The 25,304-nt window shown below is 42.5% G+C and overlaps 1 protein-coding gene across 1 annotated transcript in view; it reads left to right on the forward strand.

The window, feature by feature from the left end:
* SEMA5A (semaphorin 5A) overlaps nt 1-25,304 on the forward strand; it is a 305,585-nt gene that overhangs the window by 35,388 nt on the left and 244,893 nt on the right. The window contains exon 2 of the mRNA XM_047074421.1: nt 13,183-13,282. Within this exon, the coding sequence (XP_046930377.1) occupies nt 13,183-13,282 (100 nt within the window). The remainder of the gene's footprint in view (nt 1-13,182; nt 13,283-25,304) is intronic.

The following is a 25,304-nucleotide window of genomic DNA, read 5'->3' on the forward strand; positions in this document are numbered from 1 at the left end:
CGGGCAATGCCGTGCTCCATAAGAATTTATTTATGGACAGAGGCCATGGGCCTGATTTTGCCCATGGATCATCATTCGTCAATCCCTGCTCTAGAGCCTAGACACTGAAAATTATACTCCATAAATCGGAAAGTTCTCTTTCTTTAATACATTTACAACCATATTTGGATATAAACTCATTCACATGTAAAACAATTAGAAGAATGGTAGAATACGGTTCATGACTGCTACATGAACACAATCGGCAAGCAGTCGGTATTATCCAGGTAGTATTGGTGGACCAGAGGGATGGAGAGCACTTGGGTAATTAAGGGAGGGTGCAGGTAGATTCTGGGACCGCGTTGTGCCTTGGAACGTTCAACGTTATAACCAGTGCGGATTCATTTGAGGCCTATTGTAACACATAGTAGAGCACAGATACTAACGAATTTGCACCCTTCTCTTTAGTGGCTCCCAGCCTGTTTACAGTTGTCAGAGGGGCAGGATGGGTCATTTTGAAAGGATGGACTCATGTTAGCCAAGTGGGGGTGTGAGGACAAGTTCGGTGAGGAGCTGGTTGAGGAAAAGTTGAGGCGTCTATGTTGGGGGAAAAGCAGAAGAGAAGTGATGAGCAGGTAAGTTTGAGAGGGGCCGACGGCCAGGTGATGGCAGTTTGCTGTGACCATGGCAACTTGCCGACAGAGAAAATCATTGTGCGGGTGTATCAGACCCAAGAGCATGGTCAAAGGTCCCTGCCATCGAACACATTGCTAGCAGGGACTATCTGGCATGGCCCAAGGCCCCCAGATATACAGAGGCACTCTTATCTTATCAGGCATGGTGTTCCAAGGTCTTCGAGATTATCTCCAGGAGTCAGTCGAGGGTCAGGCTTTTCTTTGGAATAGGCAGGCTTTGAACACTCCAGACCTGCTGAGTCAACTGGTTACTGAATAATCTCTCGCTTGTTACCTGTTCAGTTGGTTTTGAACAGTGATGCCCAGCCTTCCTAAATGTTGCAGGGCCCTTACACCCTTCACAGGTAGACTGTGATTTACACGAAATTCAGTGTCATTCTAGAGGAAGCTAAACTGAACGACAGATATTCTGCCTCGTAGCAGGATGTTGTCAAAGATGTAGTAGGGCCTTCTTCACGGTGGTCTTGTGAGGCAGGTGTAAACCACCCTATGTTGCCATCGTGGTGAGGGTGGGGACCTAGGGTTCTGGAGACCCTCCCGTGACTTCAGGCTTTGCCAAATGCCTCATGGGAATTGGTTTATGCATTCTTCTCAACACAAACTCTCATTCTCATGTTCTCCTCCTGTTTCATAGTTTGTTCAGACAGGTGAGGCAGTTGGTAGTAGCCTCACAGCCCCCACCAGTAAAAGCTTTGCATCTGGGGTTCAAATCCAAATCAGCTTAATTCCAAGGACTGTGTCACTTTCATTAGCGATTAGGCTCAGTCCTGATTCAGTTACAGTGTTAATGGCAGTAGGTTCTGAGGAAACCCAGGATCAATTCGTCTTTCAATAGTAATAGAACAACGCCTCTGTATGACCAAGGAAGCCCCGTTCTTGATAAATTAGATACACACTGTCCAGCAGCGAAGCCACGGGCCATGTCCGGCTGTTGAGTGCTTGAATTGTGGCTGGTCCAAGCGGAAAAGGGCATCAGTTATAATTCGCACTGGTTTTCAAAGTTTTGAGAATGCACACGTGAAATCAAAATACTTCAATAAATTTTATTTTGATAACATTGGAATGATATCCTGGGTTAAATAAGCTATATTGTCAAAAATTAATTTTACCCTCTTCTTAGCATTTTTATTTTATTTATTTAAAAAAAATTTTTTTTTCAACGTTTATTTATTTTTGGGACAGAGAGAGACAGAGCATGAATGGGGGAGGGGCAGAGAGAGAGGGAGATACAGAATCGGAAACAGGCTCCAGGCTCTGAGCCATCAGCCCAGAGCCTGACGCGGGGCTCGAACTCCCGGACCGCGAGATCGTGACCTGGCTGAAGTCGGATGCCCAACCGACTGCGCCACCCAGGCGCCCCGATTCTTAGCATTTTTAAATGTAGCGACTGGAAAATTCAACATCGTATGTGTAGGTCACATTCTTATTTTCATTGGATAGCACTGCCTTAGAACACTCATCGCACTTTATTTGGGACCAGCTAGTGTTTCTTTTCTTCAGTTTAGCTCTCTTGTGCGTATATCTCCCCTTTTTAGCAAAATTATCAGTGTCTTGAAGGCAGAGGTCTGTCTTACATAACTTTGTATCTGAGCCAGTACTAAGTGGGTTCTTTCATGTAGTAGGCACTCAAGAAATATTCGTTGACTACGTAAATCAGTGGTTGTGTTGCCCCAATAGTCTAGATGCATATGTCCTTAATGCTTCACCCTAAAGTTTCTGGTAAAATCTGGGTCAGTCTTGGAACGCGTTCTACCTGTACTACCTGTAGGTAGAATCAGTACTTTGGCAAAGAGACCCCCTGGGGACTTATTAGAATGTCTTCAAGCAAGGAAACTTGCTTGCACAAATGGCTTTTTTTGTACCCTTCAGACTTCTGGTCATCACTACTTACACAGCAAGCATGTGGCCACTTCTGGAGTCATCTAAGTGCTTGTTGAATAGAAACAGTTCATTTTTTATGTTTTTAGTCACATTACCATCATTTGTAATTCTCAAGTTATAAATCTGAAGGAAATTACTTTTTAATGTCCTCTGGCACAACATTAAGATTTTGCAATTAGATTTTATAGCCCGTAGTCATATGCTGCAGGTCACAAAGCAAAATTAAGACCCTTCTGCACCAGGAAAGTTTCCTGTAGGAAAGCCACACCGAGTTTAGGGGCAGGGCAGCCCCAAAACACACTTCACAGCCTGGAGGACAAAGCTGGTCACAGTCTGGGGGTTTGAAGGTCTTGCCTGGTTTACGTATGCATTTGCATAAACTTTTAATTTTTTTTTTTTTCCTTTCAACGTTTATTTATTTTTGGGACAGAGAGAGACAGAGCATGAACGGGGGAGGGGCAGAGAGAGAGGGAGACACAGAATCGGAAACAGGCTCCAGGCTCTGAGCCATCAGCCCAGAGCCTGACGCGGGGCTCGAACTCACGGACCGCGAGATCGTGACCTGGCTGAAGTCGGACGCTCAACCGACTGCGCCAGCCAGGCGCCCGTATAAACTTTTAAATTAGAAAAAAAATCTGTCTTGATGGATGGATGAATAGAAATTGCTTCTTGTGTGAGTTATCCAGCAATAAAAACCTGTCTCTTATTGGTTTGGTTCTTACCCGCAGCCCCCAGGAATAATTAGGTTTCCACGATCTTAAAAGTTATAAACAAAAGGGAAGGCAATGCCAGCCTGCCAGGCGGATTTGGAAACCAGTTTGCTGACAACATCCCAGAACCTTCTCTTTACACCTTGCTAGGTGTGTCTCAGGTAACCCTCGGATGGGCCCCACGTATTCATGGGCCCCACGTAACCCTGGCATTTAGATCCTGAGATTGAATAAGATCCTGAGGTAGCCAGGCAACCACACAAACAAATGAAAACCTGGGGAAACAGTGGAAATCACAAATCCCACCCTTGATTCCGAAAGGGAGTACATTTCAATTGGTTATGAGATGGTAGTTGATTCTACTGAAATTGTGTCTCGGAAGATTTCTCTTAAGATACCTATCCAGGAAAAACATAAAAAAAAAAACTTTGTTAGGGGCACCTGCATGGCTCAGCTGGTTAATAAGCAAGTGACTTCGGCTCAGGTCATGATCTCACAGTTCATGAGTTCGAGCCCCACGTCGAGCTCTGTGCTGACAGCTCAGAGCCTGGAGCCTGCTTTGGATTCTGTGTCTCCATCTCTCTCTGTCTCTCCCCTGCTTGCGCTCTGTCTCAAAAATAAATAAACATTTAAAGAAGCTGTCGAAAACTTTGTTAGTTGTATATTACCCTGCAGTAATCTAACTTTGAGAAACAGTATGTCCAAAAGTCCCACAGGAATCTCTTTGAGGTGCTGAGCATGCTCTCAGCCTGCCAGCTGCCAGTCTTTATCTAAAAGCCACCTTCCCGAGGCAGGCTGTTTGCTCTTGCCTTTTCTGGAATAGTATGTGTGTTCCTTCCTGTAATTTCACAGATTTGTGACTATTATTTAATGCTTGTTCAAATCGTGCATATATATTATGCAGTGGATTCCAGGCTGTAAAACATCGCTTAAATGCCACTTGTGGCTTCAAATTATGTTTGAGTTAAGAAGACCCACATCAGCGAATGCTTCAAGTAAAAAGTGCACTGTCACAGCTTTTTGGATTCTTAAGACATCTACCAGGCAGGCTGTCCAAGATGAAGTGCTGAACTTCAGAAGAACCCAATTCCAGAGCACAGACATTTTGCAAAACTTGCAGTTAGTGGATTTTTCCAATGGTGAACGTGTGGGAAAAAAAAGATTAGGTGTTTAAAATGTCATTGGGGGGGCGCCTGGGTGGCGCAGTCGGTTAAGCGTCCGACTTCAGCCAGGTCACGATCTCGCGGTCCGTGAGTTCGAGCCCCGCGTCAGGCTCTGGGCTGATGGCTCGGAGCCTGGAGCCTGCTTCCGATTCTGTGTCTCCCTCTCTCTCTGCCCCTCCCCCGTTCATGCTCTGTCTCTCTCTGTCCCAAAAATAAATAAACGTTGAAAAAAAAAATTTTAAAAATTAAAAAAAAAAAAATGTCATTGGGAAGGAAACATATGAAGAGACTTGATGTAGCACCTGACCTCTGTTGAGCAGATACACAACTAAACACAGAAATGATGGGAAAAACCCCTCTTTGTATTTAAAAGACTGTGTTATATGTATCACGTTTATCAATAAAAATGTAAATGATAGAAGCCTTATGTCTTCTTGGTGTATTGGATACTTTCTGCTGGTCTAAACACTGGTCTAAAAGCATTTTACTTTTCCTAATTGGTTATTATTGAATAGTTTTGTTTTATTTTTATTTTATTTATTTATTTATTTATTTATTTTTTTAAACATTTTTTATTTATTTTTGGGACAGAGAGAGACAGAGCATGAACGGGGGAGGGGCAGAGAGAGAGGGAGACACAGAATCGGAAACAGGCTCCAGGCTCCGAGCCATCAGCCCAGAGCCTGACGCGGAGCTCGAACTCACGGACCGCGAGATCGTGACCTGGCTGAAGTCGGACGCTTAACCGACTGCGCCACCCAGGCGCCCCTAGTTTTGTTTTATTTTTAAAAAGTCACATCAGTTGAGCCTTTTGATGATTTCCTATAGCAAGCTTTTGAGATATTTTTCCCTTTAAGATAATCTTTAAGTGTATATGTTATATACATTATATATATATATATATATATATATATATTTATATCTCTTACATACTTTTATGCAAATATGTATGTATACATATATGTATATATATGAATGAACATATTGATGGCTATATCTGGATATAAATATGTGGAACTGTGTATGTCTGTATCTAGGTATAAATATACATGTAAATATATACTTAATATACATATTTATGTATCTATATATGTGTGTGTGTGTATGAATAAACACATGTATTTATATATACACATCCTAATATATGGGTGAGTATATTGAGATCTAAATCTAGATATAGATATTTTAGTCCCTTAAAATGTTACCATTATTCCCACTTGGATGGATATTCTAGTGCTGTGATGGAGAAGAAAATAGATGGGCAAAGAAATCACAGGGCTTCAGATTTTCACTTTGCCTTCATTGGCGTATAACTTTGTGCAGTCATACAACCTCTTTGCCCTTAGTTTTATCCAGTGTAAAGGAAGGGGAGAGGGGTGGACTTCAGGATAGCCAACACCATGTTGATTCTACAGAGTCCTAGATAGAAGTTCTAGTGAGAATAATTGAGGTCTATACATTTGGAGAAACAAAATTGGCCTGATATTTTTCAATTTTTCTAGAAAGCCAAAGTAAGGCAGAGAGTATTGGCCTATTTCCACATTAGCTGATGTAACCAGGACCTGTCTTGGAAAGAAATGATGGAGATAAATGTCTACTGTTGGGATCTTCTTCCTTCGGTAGCCTTATTGTCTGCGGTGGACCCTGGTTTCTTTCTGCTTTTCTCTGGGACCTTCCTTCTTCCAGCTGTGCCCTGCCCAATGGGCAGCTTGGGTTGGAACATTCCTGTCCTCACATGAAAATTACCATCTCTTCCTTTCTGTCGAATTTTGCTCTCTTTTGGTGGGTGTCAGCTACTGTTTCTGATAATTTAATCCATGCTGATATATTACTAGGTGCTAAGGATTAATGCACTTTAGACATTCCTGGGAAAATTGATTTTTAATTCAGACCTTATGGAAATACGGCCTTAGTCCCATCCTGGGTTTAGCTTAGCTGCTTACCACTTATGCTACATTTGGCAAGTTGTTTGACTTTTCAAACACTCAGAGTTTTTAATTTTTACATGTTTTATTTCTGTAAGAAAGAGTATAGCTGTGGCTTCACAGGATTGTAAACATTAAATATAATAAGAAATTGTTAACATGTAAAAAAGTGTCTAATATAATTCCAGAAATTAAGTAAATACTGATAATATAGTAACAACAAAAAAAAGCATTACTAAGAGACATTGGTTGTTCTGAGATATATATAGATGTGTGTGTGTGTGTGTGTGTGTGTGTGTGTGTGTGTATACATATATATACACATGTATATAGCACCTGACCTCACGTGTATATATATATATATATATATACGTGTATATATATGTGTGTGTATGTGTGTGTGTGTGTGTGTGTATATAATATAATAATTTTTTCCCCACAAGCATAAATGTTTGTGAATTTGTGAATTTGGGTCTTTTCTTCCTGGTGAAGTGTTTTGCCTTAGCCTGCCATTCGACAAACACATGAGGCTTTGGAACTGAAATCTGTTGTGATCCCTTAAAGAATTTCAGGCAGGACTCATGTAGCTGAAAACCAGCACCAGGTGCTGAGAGCTGCTGAGTCAAGCAAGCTCACCTTGCTCTGACGGGCTGTTGTTGGAAGCACATGCCTCGGGAAAGCAGGAAAAGGAACAAGAACAGTGGTAGCGGTCCAGAGCACTGACCTGCCTTGCCGTTCTCAGGGCTTCTTAAAAATTCTGCTCCTTTGTTTTCCAATCATATTTCAGCTCAGATTGCATTGCTGAGAATGGTGCGTGTAATGGCAGAAGCTGAAAACAACGTCCCTGGAAGGGGGATGCATGCCACCTTTAAAGAGTAATAGGCATCTCTGATGCAGGATGGTTTCTTTCACAACATGGGGAAGGACAACTTCTGGAATGCTCAGCCAATAGGACCATCTGCCCTTCTTTTCCTGGTGCCCAGCTGGCAGGAGTGCCCTTCCGGGGGAGGGGAGGACCCAGGCCTTGGGATTTCAGGACAGTGTCCTGTCCCCCCACACCAGAGCTGAGTGGCTTACAGTGCTGAGAAATCCTGCCATTCTACTCTGTTCGCATCATCCCTGCCTTGTCATTCCAGAATGTTCTTTGCTCCGATAAAGTAATTCTTTTTTTCTTAATGTTAATTTATTTATTTTTGAGAGAGAGAGAGCATGTGCACATGTGAGCAAGTGGAGGAGGGACAGAGAGAGAGTGAGAGACAGAGAATACCAAGCAGGCTCTGTGCTGGCAGTGCACGAACTCTGGGATCATGGCCTGAGGTGAAGTCGAGTCAGACACTTAATAACCGACTGAGCCGCCCATGCACCCCTGTTCTTTGCACCAGTAAAGCAGATCAGTGCATGGTTACTGACATTTTCTCCTCCCTTCGTTACACCAAGACCCTTGGATCATAAAACCTAACTGGTGACCATGGGAATGGTTTTTTCTGTAGATCTTAACTGACATGTGGATCATGGTTATTCATAACAACAATAGCAGAAACAATAAATGTATTATTTATTAAACTGAGTGGGTGGCAGTTTTTTACAGTATATAATAGTGGGAATCAATTCATTTTCAAAGTGAAGAGGATGTTGATTTTTCCTTCTTGTTACTTTCCAAAAATGTTGCATAGGAAGCTACATGTTAGGGTTTTTCCAATGTGGGTTTCATGTTCCCCCCAAAAGATTCTCAATCCTGCTTACCGGGCTTCTTAATCGACTGAAGTTTAGAGTGATGAATGGAACAGGCCACCCAGAGCCACTTTTATTTGACCTGGGAGGTTTCACTGCTCAGTGTTTGCCTGCTAGTCAGCATGGTCCCTGGGAGGTGAGTGCTGCAGGCTTCAGCCCCTGGAGGAGACATCAGTTTGGTTTTCAGATTTCAGAACAGGGCTAGTCTTGAACACCAAAATCTCCTGTGATTCTTACTTATCAGGCTCTAAAAGGTTTTCTTGGCTTATGACCATGACTTCCTTCAATATCTTCTACAGTGTTAATAGTAACTTTTATTTTGTTTCCAAAGTTTTCTATTTTCTAGGGTTGGTTGTGGCGGGGGGGGGGGGGGGTTGGTGACTAGCTTGAATTTGTAAGCTAGTCTCTAGTTTATACATGTCATCATTTGGATCAAATTGATTAATGCTGACATATGTTCATGAAAGTTAGTTCTTGAGACTGTAATATTGGGTTCTTTTTAAAATCAAATCAGCATATGTTTTATTAGAATATTTATAAAACAATCATATGGGTGCTTATGCAATGGTAAGAGAAGGCAAATATGTGTCACTGCAGCTAATTTTGCAGTAGAAGGTCATTGATGGGCCATTTTTTAATCGCCACATTTGTGTAATCAAAGGATTAGCTTGAATGATTACCATCAAATATTAAAAATTATCTACAAAGTATCAAATTTGAAGTTACAGGTTTTGTGTTTTTAACTTCCAAACAGTGGTCCTGTTGGCTGCTATATTTAAGTTCCCTTTCATCCTGATGTTCCTATGTGTTCTTTTCAGCAAAATCAGGAGAGAGAAATAGGAGGGAAAAGGTGAACCCATTATTTGGGAGAAGTGAGCGTATATTAAAGTTGATGTTGTTAACAACTGTATCTCTCAACCTAGCACGTGCTGTGTGCTGTTCGCTGCTCGCTTCCCTTGCCCTCATCTTTCTTTGGCATCTGCTGAGCTCGTTGGCCTCCACTTGCCCCGTGTTCAGGCTCTGTCCTCACCTGCCTTACTTGACATTGTGCTCTTTTAGACTTTTGTGTCTGTAACTGTTCCTTTTCGGATTCTTTAGAAAGTAGCACTGATCATTTCTTGAGGCTGGTATTGAACTCTGTTACTGTGGTGGCAAATTCTACTGATAGAACTTCTGACATTAAACTTGTCGATCCATCCTTGGGTTTCTGGAGTAGACCCCGTCCCATGTGAATCAGTGTGTGTGTGTGTGTGTGTGTGTGTGCGCGCGCGCGCGTGCACGCACACACACATGTGCATACACATGTGTGTGATTTGCTAATACATGTCTTTCCTTAGCAGCGTTTTCAGCCATACTTTTAAATGAGGGTGGCCCATGATTTTCCTTTCTCATCATGTCTTTGTGAAGCCTTACTAGCAAGATTATCAGGATCCTAATCACCTCGGAACTATGTTAGGAAGTTTTACTTCTTTGTCTAATCTCTGAAGTAAGTTCAATAAAGTTGAGATTCCATGTTCCTTAAGGGGTTGTTGAAACTTACATGTGAAACTAAGCCTACTGCCTTTTCTGACAAATTGTATGTGGGAGTTTACTATGCGTTTTGTCAGAGTGTTTGACACTGTCGTAATAAAAGAATATAATAACAATTTTTAAAAATATTTTTGTAAATGTTATTGTTATTTTTAATTTAAGAGAGAGAGAGAGCAAGCAGGGGAGAGGGGCAGAGGGAGAGAGACGGAAAAACCCAAGTAGGCTCTATACTCAGTGTGGATCCCAGTGTGGGGCTCTATCCCACCATGACCTGAGCCAAAATTAAGACTCAGATGCTCAACCTATTGAACCACCCAGGTGCCCCTTAAAAGATTTTTCAAAATGAGGGACTATGCATGTACTTGCAGACAAAGGGAAGGGGCCTGATAACACGGGAGATATTAGAGGAGAAAAGAGGTGATTTAGAGAAGGGACCAAAGAGGAGGGAAGAGTTGGCATGAGCAGAGGAAGGGGTACTGATCTTGGCACAGAGGAGAGGGCACCAGCCTCTGATCTTACGGCGAAGCGGGGAGGAGAGGTGTCTGAGACAGGCGCATTCTCAGTTAGAGACAGGTTGATGCATTAGCTTTCTCCCCAGGAGTTCATGGTGTTGTGTCAGATAGAAGTCAGGTGACATGCAAAGTTGAGAGAGCCAGACCTGGAGGGATGCCCAGGAAAATCAAAAAAGAAGAGAATGTGCAGATTATCCAACTTTTATCTAATGTTAAGCATAAAAATGTACTGTTTCAAGGGGGCAGCTCTTTGGAAATTGAAATAAAGGAAAGGGAACAATTTTGATGGAACTATATGTTGTTAGCTTGCTTTTCCATATCTGCATCCCTCCTTCTATTGTTGGAGGACATTTCAGGAAGTAGTGTAGCCCTTCCTGTTGCCCAGCATAGGAGCCAAAACCTGAAGTATGTCTCTTCACCCTGGTCCCTGTTGGCCACACCCTTCCTGTTTGTCTAACTGAAAAGAGAGATTAATGCATGGGAGGTGATTTTCTTCTGATGTCTTTTCATGTCCTCTCTCCCCACATGTGGCTCACATTTTCCACTCCTCTAACAGAAAGGTCAGCCCGTGGCCCTCTCTTCTTGACTCATGCGACCTACTCGTTGTCACCACCTTGAGTACAACACGTGTGCTCAGCTCTGGCAGCTGTGAGCTTTGGTCCCTAGAGCCTGGGAGGGGCACTCAAGAGCCTGGAACTCCAGTCCTGGCAGGACTCCTCATCAGGTTCCTCTCTGTGTGATGAAGCTGTTGTATTAAAACAGCTCTACATGCACTTCCGGGTCGTAGCCATGCTGTGCCATGTCTCTGGGGTCATTCTTCATAGAGGACATTCTCCGTAGTTCACCTGAACCTATCATCTTTCTCCAAGACCCGGCCTTATCCCTTGAGGCCTGTGTGCCACTCTACAATGTTTTCTGCTTAATTCTGTGTCGGAACGATTTTGTTATCTTCAGCTGGTTGCCTTCCAGTTAGGTATCAGGCCCCTAGGACACCCCCACCATTGTTCCTCCTGCATTTTGATAACCAGCATTCATACAACCACTACCTAAAGTGCCTGGTGGTACTTTTAAAAAGCTAACATTCCTGCCCCCATTCTCTACTCTTTCCTGCCCACCAGTGGCCCATTCACATTCCTAAGATGCCTGCTTTGATGTGTCAAGTACTTGCCTGAGGACTTTTCAAAGTCTCTGTATCACAGATGAAGCCATGTCCGAACTTGTTGACCTGTGAGCTATATTTAAATATGCCTCTCAGTTAACCATCCCAGTGGTTTCTTGAATTACCATTGCTTTTTCCTTTCCCTCTTCTCTTTTTTCCCCTTTCCTTTCATTTTTGATTCTTTTCCTCTTGAAATCACTTGCTGATTCTTGCTCGTCCATTCCACACAGTGATCATTGCCTCCCGCATTCAGAGTCCTGCGCCTTGTGCCGCAGGCACCCAGGTGAGCTTTGCAGACATAAGAGCCTTCGGCTCTGTCTCCCAGGAACGGAGAACTGATGGGCAAGCAGGAGGGCAGCACCGATTCTGGCCCTGGGGGCACCGTGGCATCCCACGTAGCTCTGCTCCTCTAGAACGCGTCTGCACTGTCAATATGTGGTCAGATCTCTCCTTTCTTTTACCAAGAATCCCAGTCTCCACTCCTTTCCATGTGTGAGTACTTCTTGTAACATTACAAATGCCTGTAAAGTCCTCGCATTCATAGATACTCTGCTTAAAGAAGATACTAGTGCTTGCCCCCTAACTGGATTGTGAGCTTCTGGAACAGACCGTTCATTAACAAGTTTTTATAGCTCCAGGGCCTTGTACATACTTTGCTGTAATTTTTTTTTTTTAATGATTTGGCTGTAAAGTGAATACATTGAAATAAACTTCTTAAAAGGATCAAGATGCACAGTACAATTTCAAAACCCAAAGACAGGTCTCTCTAGAACTCAACCCTGGTTTCCTTTATGCAGTGGAGAACTTCTGGTGTATGGCCTTTTCCCCAGTAACCGATACTAGAAAATTGCTGTATTTATCAGGCGGAGCCATTTCTTGAAAATAATCCGTCCCAATCACATCAACAAAGACCTGTGTATGGGACATATTATGGGATGTGGGCATATTTCCATATTATATCTGTTTTGTAACTTTGTTGATGTGGCATCTGTCATGTGCCTGTTTAGTCAGTGTGATATCACTCAGAATAGTAAATCCAAGAAAAAATGACAGATAACGTGGCTAAGTGTCAGGAATAATGATAAGGTGAGGCACAACTAGAGGGCAACTCACTGAGCATTTTTTTTTTTTTTTGGTGTCAGAAATGTGCCCATAAAAGTTGCAAAAATGGCTCGTGAAGCAGCATTCTGTCCCTCTTCCGAGCTGTTGAGCTGTCGTGTTACAATAATCAGACTCTAGGCTGGAGGCCATGTCATAGGACTTAACAGTCTTGTGAAAAACCCGTCTCTAAAGAGTGGCTATTTCCTGGTTTCCCTTAGGGGAAAAAAAAATGCCAATGAGAACTAGAAGTAACTAGATTTCACATCTAGAAAGTGCTGAATGTATTTAACATGCCTGGTCGTGGGGCCAGGATGGAAACCCAAAGCGCAGGGACACGAAGCGTCCACTTTGAAGGAAGGCAGATGGTGCGCCCGGGTTTGTCCTGGGTCCGAAGGAGGGCTTTGCGATTTCCTCAAGTCTTCAGTTCTGGCCAGGAAGGACACCCAGGAAGTGCTTCTGTTTGCGTTCAGTTTTCCCTGGGTGAAGCGCGTGAATGCTGTGTGGTTTTCCGCCCAGCCCAGCGCCCAAAGGGAAATGCACATCTGGCTTATAAATCACACCCAAGCGCTGATGCTCGCTCTTTATTGGGTGGCTGCCGTCTCTGTTTTACACAAGCTCGGTGTGGACTGTGTCACATTCTGATGGGAACCGCCAGTGGCCCCTGAACGATCGCGTCAGGGGGCCCTCCAAGCTTCTCTGCAATGTCATGTTTGCTACCTGATGTGCACCTTTTGTGGTCCCCGGAGGAAAGATCATTCATTTTTATCTTTTTATTTATTTATTTTTTCCTGTTTAGAAATTGGCCCCTGGTTACGGGAGTTCAGAGCGAAGAATGCTGTGGATTTCTCGCAGTTAACATTTGACCCAGGACAGAAAGAACTTGTTGTAGGAGCAAGGTGAGAGATCTTACGTTTTGCCACCGCAGATAATTTTGGATTTCGTTTTCCATCTGTGCAGTTACACGTGAGCTTCTCTGCCGTAGCTCACGAGTGCTAAGTAACGCTTCTTCTAAGAAGGAAATACGGCATAAGGGGCTGTTGACTATGCTACTAATAATAAGATGATGACTGCTTTGCATGGCAGCATTTATTGGGTGCTCCCCGTGTGCCAGGAACTGTTCTCACGTGAATTCATCTACTTTATTTCCTGTGAAAGCTGAGAGGTAGGTATTGTCAACGTCCCTGTGTTAGAGATGAGGGGATTGAGTCTGGTCCTATTTATGATGTCTAATAAAAGCTGGACCCAGATGTCAGACCCAGGCATTTTGACTCCAGAAACCATGTTCGTAACTTGTCGGTACGTTCTTCAGTAAAATTCTGGAGTCGAGATTTGGATGTCCATTCCAATGTGACCTTGACTAGACCATTTTCTCGTCAATTGAGAATTCAAGGAAACCGTTACATTTCCCCTCTTCAGGTGCACAAACTCCTGGATCCAGGTCAATATCCGACGTTGCAGTCTGATGACGAGGCTACCAGAACACAATCAGAACAGATCTTTGAGTTGTTTCCCTCAAATTTACCAGTGCTTCTTTAGAGAACAGACGGAATCCTTCCGTTCAAGTAATTTATCCTGCCAACGTATTTTGAGGGTAATTTCTAAAACATACCTATACATACCTATCTCTTAGGAAAAATACTAACTTTGAAGAAAGAAGCCATTGGTAGATTTGGACTCTCTCTGGAACTCAAGGAAACCACTTTGGGCACTGGAGTGATGTGTCAGATTTACTAGATTATAAAACATACCTTTCATAGCAAGAGAGAGGATGTGCAGTTTCCATGTATACCTGAGTGAAGCTAAATCTGGTTTATATTCTAGATAAACACTGAACCGTTTCTAGAACCGTTCCTTTTGCTCTCAGATCTCAAGGCAACCTTGTGCACCACCCAGCCCTTGAAGACATTGAGATGTGCGGGCATAAGTTTACATGGGGACACGGAGATTGGCTTAGCTCCTAGCACTGAACATGTCACCGGCATGCCTTTTGATATTTTTGAGCCGACAGTGAGTACGGATTGGTTGGGCTTATTTGGTCGACTTTTAGTTCCTTCAGCACATTGGGAATCCATGGGGGACTTCAGATGCCGACTTCCATCAAGCGTATTCACTGGGAACCTGGATCGTATGTCGCAAGGGTTTTTAATTGGTCCTCTGGCCTCCAGGTTTTGTCCTCTTTCTTCATACCCTGGCCAACATCATCTTTTTAAAAGGCCCCCCCTTCGGTAGTCCCCATTGGGTAAATGCTGGCACCTTGGGTGTTGCCCAACCCTCTGCCTTGTGGTCCCACATCCCTCATGGACTCCGCTCTTTTTCATTCTCTCGTGGTCCAGGCATGTGGAGTTATTTAAATTGTCCGAAACTGTAAAATGTTCTCTTTCCTGCCCTGGGGAGTTGGTGACAAACTCCTTTGCTTTTCTGGAACATCAGGTACCCACCCACCCCAACTTTACTTGGTGAACTCAGACGCGTCGTGAGGAGATCTGGCTCCAGGGTCCTCCCCTGGGCCCGAGCGCCTCCAGCCCCTGCGCTGTGTGGTCCTGTTAGCACACCTGTCATCTGCCTTCATTTCTTCCCTTACCGCGTGACTTTTTGTCAGGTGTCACCCCCCGCCCCCCCCCCCCCCGCACACGACCAAATACTGACTTACCGGATGGTGGAGGATGTGCCTGTCTTCTCTTTCCTTCCCTAGAATGTGGCACAGTTTCTCCTTTGGCAGAAGCTCAAACACATGTGTGGATGGAACATATCTGCTCCGAGGATTTGGTTCATAAATGTCCTCCTCTGCATCCGGGAGGACCCTCCGGGGAAGATGGGTTGGGTTCAAAGCAGATTTATTCCAAGGGCACAAGAGAGTGGCACAGCTAACCCTTAGGGGAAGTGAGCTCTCGCCCTTAGCCAGAGGGGAAGGCGATGCCTGCCAGGCGGCACCAGGTACAAATACCTCCGTTGGTACCGCTGGGTCTCGGATGCTCCATTCGACCCTGAAGAACTTTGGCAAAGGAGACGGGGAAGAGTGTCCGCTGTTTCTGGTGCCGCATGAGTGGGACGGCACGGCACACGGGCACACGCATCGCAGGCGTTTGGCTTTTGGCCAATGACACGGGTTCTCCTCCTGGATGTGAGGAGCCACCGAGCAAACTGGCATTGGGAAGAGCTAGCTTGTGGTCCTGCCCTGGTGGGAGACAGCGCCTGGGAATCGTCCCCAGGGATGCCTGTCCCTAGAGGTAGCCTTCCCAGGGTCCCTCAAAGTCTGCGGCCATCTCCTGTCACCACATCCCGGCCCAGCCACGCTGGGATCAGACTAGCCACCGAGTCAACCTGGCGCATGGTACGGCGTGGCCACCAGGAGCAAAAGGACCAGTAGACTCCAGCACGTCCAAGTCCAGGAGGCACAGTTGAATTTGAATTTCAGATAAGCGACCCCAGGAACACGGGCTGTATTTTCCGTTCTAGAGCAGCACCCTGGGTGCCAGAGACATTTGATAAACAAGTCAAGAAAGAAGGAAAGACACAGAATGGACTTGCTCAGCTGCGATCTTGGAGCCAGCGTTAGAAATCTAATTTTCTCATGTTTAGAATCAATATAATTATTCCTACCCCTGTCAGCTGTTGCCAGGATTAAATAAAATAATCCATGAAAAGCGATTGTCACAGCACCAGGCACGCAGTAAGCATGCAGCGGGACGGTGACTGCGGAAGTCTCCGGGTTTCGGCATATGTGCGCGTGTGCGCTTCAGGCAGACGTCGCTGAGCGAGGAGAATAGGAATTTTACTAGGAAACTTGGGTGGTGGGATTAGGCTCCGAAAGCTTGAGAGGGAGTGTGAGCCAGCTATAACATTTTAAAAATAACCCAGCCCTCAGCTTCCTGCTTGGGAGGGCTTGACAGAGCAAAAGAAGTTTAGAGAGCAGGTGCATATTTAGGACATTTGTAATGGTTTAAATATGAGTGGTGGGAAAAAAAATACAGTGATAGGCTTTCTGTTTTCTTAGAGTTAGCACCCAACATTGTAAAGCCATTTACTGGGTGGTTTCACTTTATGTCAGTGATGCTTTATGTTCCTGAAATTGAATTCAGTTAAAGATTCTTTGTTGCTCATCACAAAAAGGAAGTTCATTGTGCTGCAAAGAGAAAACCTCTCTTTAAGCGATTTGTGGTTATGTGGTGCCAGAAGGTGCCTGCATTCTTGAATTCGTGGAACTTCTGGAAAGATCCCTGAATTTATTATTTCCAAGATGCACGTTATCTTTTATGCTATTTTGAAAGCATTGGCATTCGTATCCTGTTTTACCCAAGGCTCTTTAAAAATTAAAATAATATTTGTGTTTTCAAAGATGAGGCTGAGGCATTTGCATTTCAGAAGATGTGGAAAATGCAGTTAAAGCATAAAGAAAGAAACACAATTTCAGAAATAATCACAGCTAAACTTTTCAATTATTTCCCCACGCCATTTGATTTCTATTTCCTTATACGATTGGGGTAATATTTTATGAATGGTTTATATACATCTTTGTCTAAAAACCTACAAAAAGCCATTCTCATGATATTTTATATATAAGAAGAAAAACTCCAAAGTGAAGAAATATGTCCTGGTGTAGATTTTGTATAGATGAAGTAAAAAATATTGGTACTTTATTGGTACTAGTAACAGTTCACAAAGTTGATACAAGTGTCAGTTTTGTGGCAGATAGGATTGTAAAACTAGATGTAAGAAGATGATTATACTTTTATTCTCCAAATCAATCTGTCTGTCTTTAGTGTTTCGGGTTCACTGGAAGGACTACAGGTGATTCTGTGCTAAATTCAAATGTTATTCCCAATGGCAGCTAACTTGGTTCGCATACAATGCAGTGCTCGATTATGAACAGATAATAATCAGGGCATCTGCAAATTAGCCATATTCTTATGAAGCATAAAGCCATAGAATCATAACGAAAAGAGTCTCTCACCAAAGAGAATGTGAGTTTCCTTCCATTCTTTTTGTGTGTTTCTTGGTCTTTCAGTGGATGTCTGATCACCTTACTGTTCCCTAACCAGCTTCAGTGTAATAGAAGTATATAAATTGAAAGGCAGAGTCTATAACCTATGATGTTTTAGTAAAAACACTCACCCGTAAAATTTCACATGGGCGCCTTTGAGTGAGGGAGGCCCAGCCCTCTGCTGGTGATGAAGGTGGTGGGACTGAAGCCCATAGACTCAACGCTTGGGTCAGGTAGCAATCAAATTTGATGACAAATACAACAATTCATGACCTTGGAAATTTCAAATTTTAATTCTATTGAAGTTACATTGCAAAATGGGAACGTTATGGAGATATCAAGAGGAAGGGTAAATGGGAATGCACGAGCCTTCTTGCCCCGGACTTGGGGACCAGCCCCGAGTCTTGCGCCTTGCACGGAGCCCTTTGCTTTGCCATTACAGTCAGTGAACCGTCTCCACAGAGGGGAAGATACTTCCGTATGCATGTTTCTATGACGGGTACTATAGATTTCTAATCAGCATGTTTATTACCGAAAACAAAAACTAAAACTAAGTCCTTGGGGCTTCCAAGGCATAGCTTGACCTTCATTCATCACAGTCACAAAAACTAGTCTTGAAAAATTCTGGTGTGTTATTTTCAAGCATTGTTTTGCCCCTGGTTTGAATCTGCAAAAATAAAGATAAAAAGGAAAGATGAACTTGCTTTTGTTACGGTGGCGCGGAATTTGCTTTAAGTATTCAAAGCATATGTTCCCATAAGATCACAATTGAATGCACGGGCAGACTTCTATTTAATTAGAAGAAGTTCCTCCTTTCAAAATGATTTTGTCGCTGGATCTGAACAAAGAGCTGCATTTTAGATTCACATAAAATCATTTTTTTTTTAAATTGAACCAGTGTTATTCACTCTTTTTTTTTTTTTTTTTTTTTTGGTGGTGGCTATTCATCATTGCTATTTTTATTTTAAAGTTTTACCTTAGAATTAATCTCTTGGAAGCAATGTATGATTAAAAGGAAAAATGGAGATTTTTTATAAGATGGGCAATTCTGTTTCCAGTAGCCACAACTTCTGTTTTCCAAAGGATACATTGTAGTCAAGTATACACAATTGAAGGTAACTTCTGTGAGTGGAATCAAGTCAGCAGTTAGGAGTGAATCCAAAAGCAATAGACCCCCTTAGTGCAAAGAATCCCAGGGTAGCAATGATGTTTACATTGTATTTATATTAATTATGATTTAGGAAAAACAGCTGGTGATAAAAAAAAAAAAAGGATGGTGCTTTTCATTCCTGCTCGTGGTCTGGAATTTTTTATTCAGCTGTTAGTTTATCGTTTAAATATTTTCTCTTCTCTATCATTTTGCTTCTCAGTGTTGGCACTCGATTTATAGGTGTGCGTTTCTCTTAGGATTCTCTTTGCCTATCTTCCTCCTTCCCATACCTATTAATCTTCCAATAGGGTCCATTTGGTTAATTAACCTGATCTGTGTTAAAAAGTCCCACTCCTTTTCTGCTGGCTTTGTTACCTTTTGTCCAGTATTTGCCAGACATCAGCGTACCTAAGTACCCCGGGGGCGGGGGTGTGTTCATTCAAAGTGAAGTTTCCTCTGTCCCCTGTTCCCAGCTCTGCTGATTCAGTGAGCTGGAAAGGGTCCAGGAGTGTGAGCTTTTAGCAAACAGGTGGTCTACAGAAACTCTTGGGGGAAAGACTTCTGCACACTGTGTTCCTTTTGCTGTTGTAAAAAACAGAATAATCTCTACACTTTCCTTCTCTGCTGGAACTGGTGAGCAGATAAGTCTAGCGGCATAGTTATTTATTTAGTTATAAAGTCCTTTTTTTCCCCAAAATGCATGAATGAGTCAACAAAGCAGTGTAATGAAAATTAATCAGCCTCTTTACTTTGGGTGTATATGTGTGCTGTACGGTGTTGGAGCGTTGAGAGCTTTGCTCCCAGCCAGTCCCACATAGGGTCCATCAGAGTTTATTAGTTCACTTAGTTACCTTTCATGACTCTTCATTCATCAAATATTTATGGAACCTACTTTATGCCAGGAAGTATCTAAGGCACTGGGGAAACAAAGACGAAGCCTAGTCTCTACCTGACGAAGACTTCGTAGCCTGGCACAAACCTAGTGCCCGGTTGGCAAGCTGAGGCTCCGTCGTTGGTCTCCTGTTTTTGTAAATAAAGTTTTCCTGGGGCACAGCCACACCCATTCAGTTGCATATTTCCTAGGCCTGCTTTTGAACTTTACCTACAGAGATGAGTTGTATCAACTGAGACCATCCATGAAGGCAAAGCATTTGCTGTCTGGCCCTTAAAGACAAGTTTGCTGACTCTTGACCTAACAGTTGTGGGGGGAACACAAGCAATTAAATTCTCCCAGGGAAGCCTGGGTAAAGGGCCCTAGAAACCCCAAGAAAAAAGAAACATGACGTTTTTGGGGGGTGAACATGGTGCATGGAGAAGGTGCTTTTTCAAGTGAGCCTTGGAGACGCATTACGAGTCTGGCAGATGGAAGAGTCTTCTTGCCAGGAAGACCATACCTCGGGGAAAGTCCGAGATCCCGGTGAGGCTGAGAAGAGCTAAGCTTGACTGGACCAGTTAGTGACCAGTTGGCTGAGAGGGGGAGTTATTGCAGGTGAAGCAGGAGCGTTAGGTGGGGTCAGATTGTAGAACAGAGTGGACTTGATCTTCCAGACCAGTGATTCCAAATCTGGCCGTCATGAGAGTTGCCTAAGAGGCCTCACAAGAGCACAGATGCCCAGGCCTCTCCAGCTCATCAGCGTTAGACTTTATGGAAGTAACGTTGGAATCTTTGCTTTAATCAAGTTTCTGATGATCTCCTGGCCTGGCAAATTTGAGAGCTTCTGCTAAAGGCATTAGGAGCTTGGGAGATTTTTCAGTCTGCCTATTTATACGCTCAGATTTGCATTGAAGAAGATATTTCTTCCATACTGTGTGCAGAGTCTGCTCGAATTTGAACAATTTGGAGATAGGAACAGCACTTGGGGGCTGTGGATCAGGTGACAGTAGAAAGAACTTACACTTAGGCAGTGATGGTGGAAATGGGGAGGAGAGATTTGAGACCTATTTCAGAGCTGAGTTTGACAGTGATTGATGGTGACCCCAGATGGAAAGGTAGAGGGCAAGAGTCAAAGGGGAGATTTGGAGCAAGACTCGGGAGCGTGGCTTGCCGTGATGGCCGTAGCTAGCCCTGAGCATGTGGGGACTGAGCTGCAATTCTTTGATTATTTGAAGATACATGAAAACAAAACTGAAACAAACACAAAACAGCTCGGCTTTTGCTAACTCTGAAGCTAACCCAGAAAAAGAATTGTATATGGAGATCACTTGAGGAGTGGACATTCCTAAGAAAACAGGGTTAAAGGAATCCTACGATAGGTCACTTGGTATTTTTTCAAATGAAATATGATCTCTATTAACTGAAAAATAGGAGGGAACAAGTCAAATACCCAGCGGACCCACAAAAGCAGAAGTTGTGAGTTAAATCTCGAGCAGTAAAAGTCATCGTCTGTAATCCTCAAAGCAAGTAATATTTAGAGCATAGTAAAATTTAAATTATCGGTGTGATTATTAACAATATTGACTAATAACTATGACCCTAGATGTGCTTATGGGAAAAGGTTTTTCTGGTTTTATATCGCTGCAGTTTGCTAACAGCGTTGGTCTTAATCACTGCACCCCACTCAGAATTCATCTTTGTGACTTTATTTTACTCGCAAAAAACAAGAAGCTCTCCATCTATTTCTGTGCCTTTCAATCTTGGTGTCTAAACATACAAGAGTGCTATTAAAATGATTTATTCCTGGTTCTGATGTGTTCTTTTGGAACATTTTTAATAACCAAGACTTTCGAAAGGTTTGAAATAACTTTTTGGGGATAAGGAATGGGATAATAGAAGCCGATACAATTTTGGGGGAGTTTGTACTGGACACATATGGTAATATCAACAATAATAAAATCAAAATTATCTTAAAATTTTCATAGCCCAAAGTACATATAGTCATGATTTTAGAGGAGGGTAGCAAAGATTTTGACTGAAGAGGTAGCTTATAAGCATGACTGTATTATTCACAAACTGTGATCTAAATGTGATCCAACTAAATAGTTGTTATCTATTTGCAATAGTTTGGTAATTCAAAAAATTAATTAAATGCCCCAAAACTTGTGGATAAAACATATGAAAGAGATATGGTTGGAATGGTTATAACTGCAGAAAAAATAAAGGCTCCTGGAATCCGTTTGGAGTCAACCAGCATCATGAAAATCTCTGGGACAGCAATTACAGAATTGGTTCCAGGATGAAATTAAATCTTCAGATGCTTTGACGTTACTGATATGATTGATACATTAAATACTGACATTCAGATCATTAAAATAATTTTTTATAGAAACATCTTGTGCCTTAAAGGATACAGGTGTTACTTTTCCTTAGTTTCAAAATCAGAAACTTACATTTTAATATTCAAATCTGTCAGTGCAGTGGAAAATGTGGGTGTGATGGAGGGCGTGGCTATTTCAAGCTCTGCACAGTCGCCTATTGATGACGGGGGAGTCCTGCAGCAAAGAGAAATCGGGTAGGAAGAAGCTGACCCAGGTACAGGTGAGACTGGCCTTTCAGTTGACGTCAGCTCTCAGATTTACTCACATGGTGATAGCTGCTCCACAGTGTGTGTTTTGTGTTCGTATGGTTTCATGATCGACCACAGTCTGAACTTCTGTTAAACAGAAAGAGAAGTCACTACCCCCATTGTTCAAAACACATTTGATAGATTAGCTTGCTGTTCTGTCTCCATTTTCTTTTTGTGCCACATGCGTATCTGTCTGTCTTAATTATTTGGCCTTCTCCTCCTCCGTTATGAGCAAGCCTCTAACTTCCGTGTTCAATAAGAACCTGGAGTTTTCCTCTTTGATTTTATAGCTATATTCATCAGAGACCAATTGAGTTATTCTAAGAGAATGTCATTTTAAAACACCTGTGTCTTTCATAATTAATGGAGGTCAGAGTTAAGTTTTATAGTGTCTCTAGATAAAATGAGTCATTTAGTTAATATGCTCATGATGGCTCAACCTTTTCTTTAATGCTGGCTGAATTTTATTACTTTACATGAAGACACAAATGAACTTCGTCTATTACGGCCCGCACTGCTCCCTCAGTGGATATGTTGTTGTGCTTAGTGATTTGTTGCTAATAGGCCACTGGGGGATATGATAGGACGCGGGAATGGGTTATGCAATCCTACAATCAATAAGAAATCAACTCCAGTGAGGAGGGAGAAAACGCGTTCAGATGTCTAGTGGGGAAACTGTCAAGTTGTGTCTGCCAAATTTAATGGCTTTGTGATTTGAATTATTCAGTCTGTTGGATCTGTGTATCCCTCATACATTATTACTCCTCAAAGTAATACGGTTATTACATGTGAATGAGCAATGTCAAATTTTATTCCAAGACATTTGAAAAAAAAAAAAAAAAGGAGATCCATACCAAGGGAAGAAAAACGCATACTTTCATTTACTATCATCGTAAAACTGAACCTTTCCAGCGTGGTAAACTCTTGCTTGGTACTTCTGGAATGAGGGGGGCAGGGAATGGAAATACAGACTAATTCTCCTAAGCTGTACCACTGATGCATTCTAAAAAATTCTAATCCCTTAACCTGTTGCACCATTGCCTTTGTCCCTGTAGAATGGTGATATTCCTTATTACTACCTATTTACATCTCCCAGGGTGTTATGATGATGAATGAGACCACTTAAATGCTTTGGGTTGCTCAGAGCTTTGCCCTCCTAGAGAAACTGACCCGATATGAAACATTTGGTTAGCATTCCCTGTTGGCTGGATGCCAGAATCATTACCCCTTCATGTTGGAAAGGTTGGTAGCCTTTCTCGTGAACCTCACATATATTGTTTTCCCTCCTCAGTGTGCTCACGAGTGCAAGATAAAGTGGTTGCCCCTTCTGGAATGCCCCGGAGAACAGCCACTTACAGAGGACCATAGATCTTGCTTTAGTGTGTGAGTGGCCCAACATCTGGGAATATCAATTTTTTATTCCCTTTAGAAGATTTTCTTTCTTTTTGTAATCTTTAGCTTCGTAGGTCGCTGACCCAAACTGTGATGGATCAAGCTGTCTTGGGAGATTTCGGGTCCCTCTTGTTGCTAGCTGTGTTGGAATTTGTCCAGTAGCAAAAATGGACTTCAAGCTATACTTGGAACCGAATAGTTTGAGGAAAGGCATTTGAGAATAGTAGAATCCACACTGTGTTTTGTCAGATTCTCAAGTTCCAGGGAGGTGATTGGGGAATTCCACAAATGTTTCATTTATATTTCATTTCTTAAAAACATTTTTAAAATCGTTGAAAATCATGATGGAGAAAGTGAATACTGAGATGTGTCATATTATATATTTCTAATATGGAAAGGTCCAAGAAGGCATTAAGTTGCCTACCTGGATTTTGTGTAGATCACAGTCATGTATTCAACAAATATTTGTAAGCCCTTACCAATTCTTTGTCTCCGAAATCAAACAAAAAGTAACAACAAAAATGTAACCGACCAACCGCCACAAAGGTTGTACAAGGTTATCAATACATATTTCCCGTAATTCTAGTTTCAAAAATTTTAAGTCACTTTAATCAACTATGATGAACAAATATTATGTGTGAGTACTTTGTTGGATGAATTTTCATTAATGAAGAACTATCCTTACTCTTTTACATGCTGAGTTTTTATTTAAAATTATTTTGCAATATGGTACTTGGTTGCAAAAAAATAAAAAACACTCAAAAAAGTATTTCTCAGGAATTTGTTGAAATATGTCAGGGTGACAAGTCTTTTATTTGATTGGTCACATATTCATTCAACTCCCTTGGCCATTTCATATCTAAAAAGGGTTACAGTCTTTTAGGGATTTGTGTTACTTAAGAACACTGACAGATGGTATAGTTTAGCTCTCTCATGTTATAAATGAAGAAACATGGGCACTCTTAAAATAAGTATGGGCAGGGGTGCCTGGGTGGCTCAGTCAGTTAAGCACCCAACTTCAGCTCAGGTCACGATCTCACGGCTTGTGGGTTTGAGCCCCGCATCGGGCTCTGTGCTGACAGCTCGGAGCCTGGAGCCTGCTTCAGATGCTGTGTCTCCCTCCCTCTCTGCCCCTCTCGAGACTACTCATGCTCTGTCTCCCCAAAATGAATAAACATTAAAAAAATTTAAAAAAATATATGGGCAGGCAGTTTCAGGAAAAAAACTGTGAGAAATAAGGAGGGAGAAAGGAGACACCATTTAATGAGCCAGACCAGTAGGGTTAACATGTTCGCTTAATGGGGAGACATATGTCACAGTCAGAAATCAGTCCCAGGGGTGAGAATCAATTACCTAGAATCAAAAGACAGCCATTAGTAGTGTTAAGACCAGAATGGTCTCAAAATGATACGTAAATGTGCCTGCGAATGAACAATGAAGACATAAAAGAGTTGTACTCTAAGAACTATTACTGTGTGTTTCTGTGTATGTGCGTGTGTTGGGGGGGTGTGCCCATGAAACTCGGAAAGTGACATGGGATGACTGATTGGTGAAGCCGTGTGGCACAGGGGCCAAGGGACAGCATGGTCTGAGAGGTTCTGATTCTAATGTTGGGACTTTATCTGATCCTAATAGTCTTGAATAAATCACCCTGTGCCTCTTTATTTGCAGAAGTTTCCTCATGGACAGATTGAAGGTAGATACACTCTAAGGATGGCTCAGCTTTAGAATTCTTGGATCCTTTGTTTTTTGGTTTTGTTTTTAGGTTAAAAAAAAAACAGAGGATGGTTTTAAAAATCACCATTTTGCATCTTGTAACCTAGAACATACTAAGGGAAACGTTTCAGTCTCCTTTGATGCTTCTCTTCCCTGGGGTGCTGGCATGGGTAGCC

Source organism: Lynx rufus, unplaced genomic scaffold (assembly GCF_022079265.1).
Source record: "Lynx rufus isolate CCGP_SWC_20201006 ecotype Redwood Valley unplaced genomic scaffold, mLynRuf1.p SCAF_1, whole genome shotgun sequence".
NCBI lineage: Eukaryota > Metazoa > Chordata > Mammalia > Carnivora > Felidae > Lynx > Lynx rufus.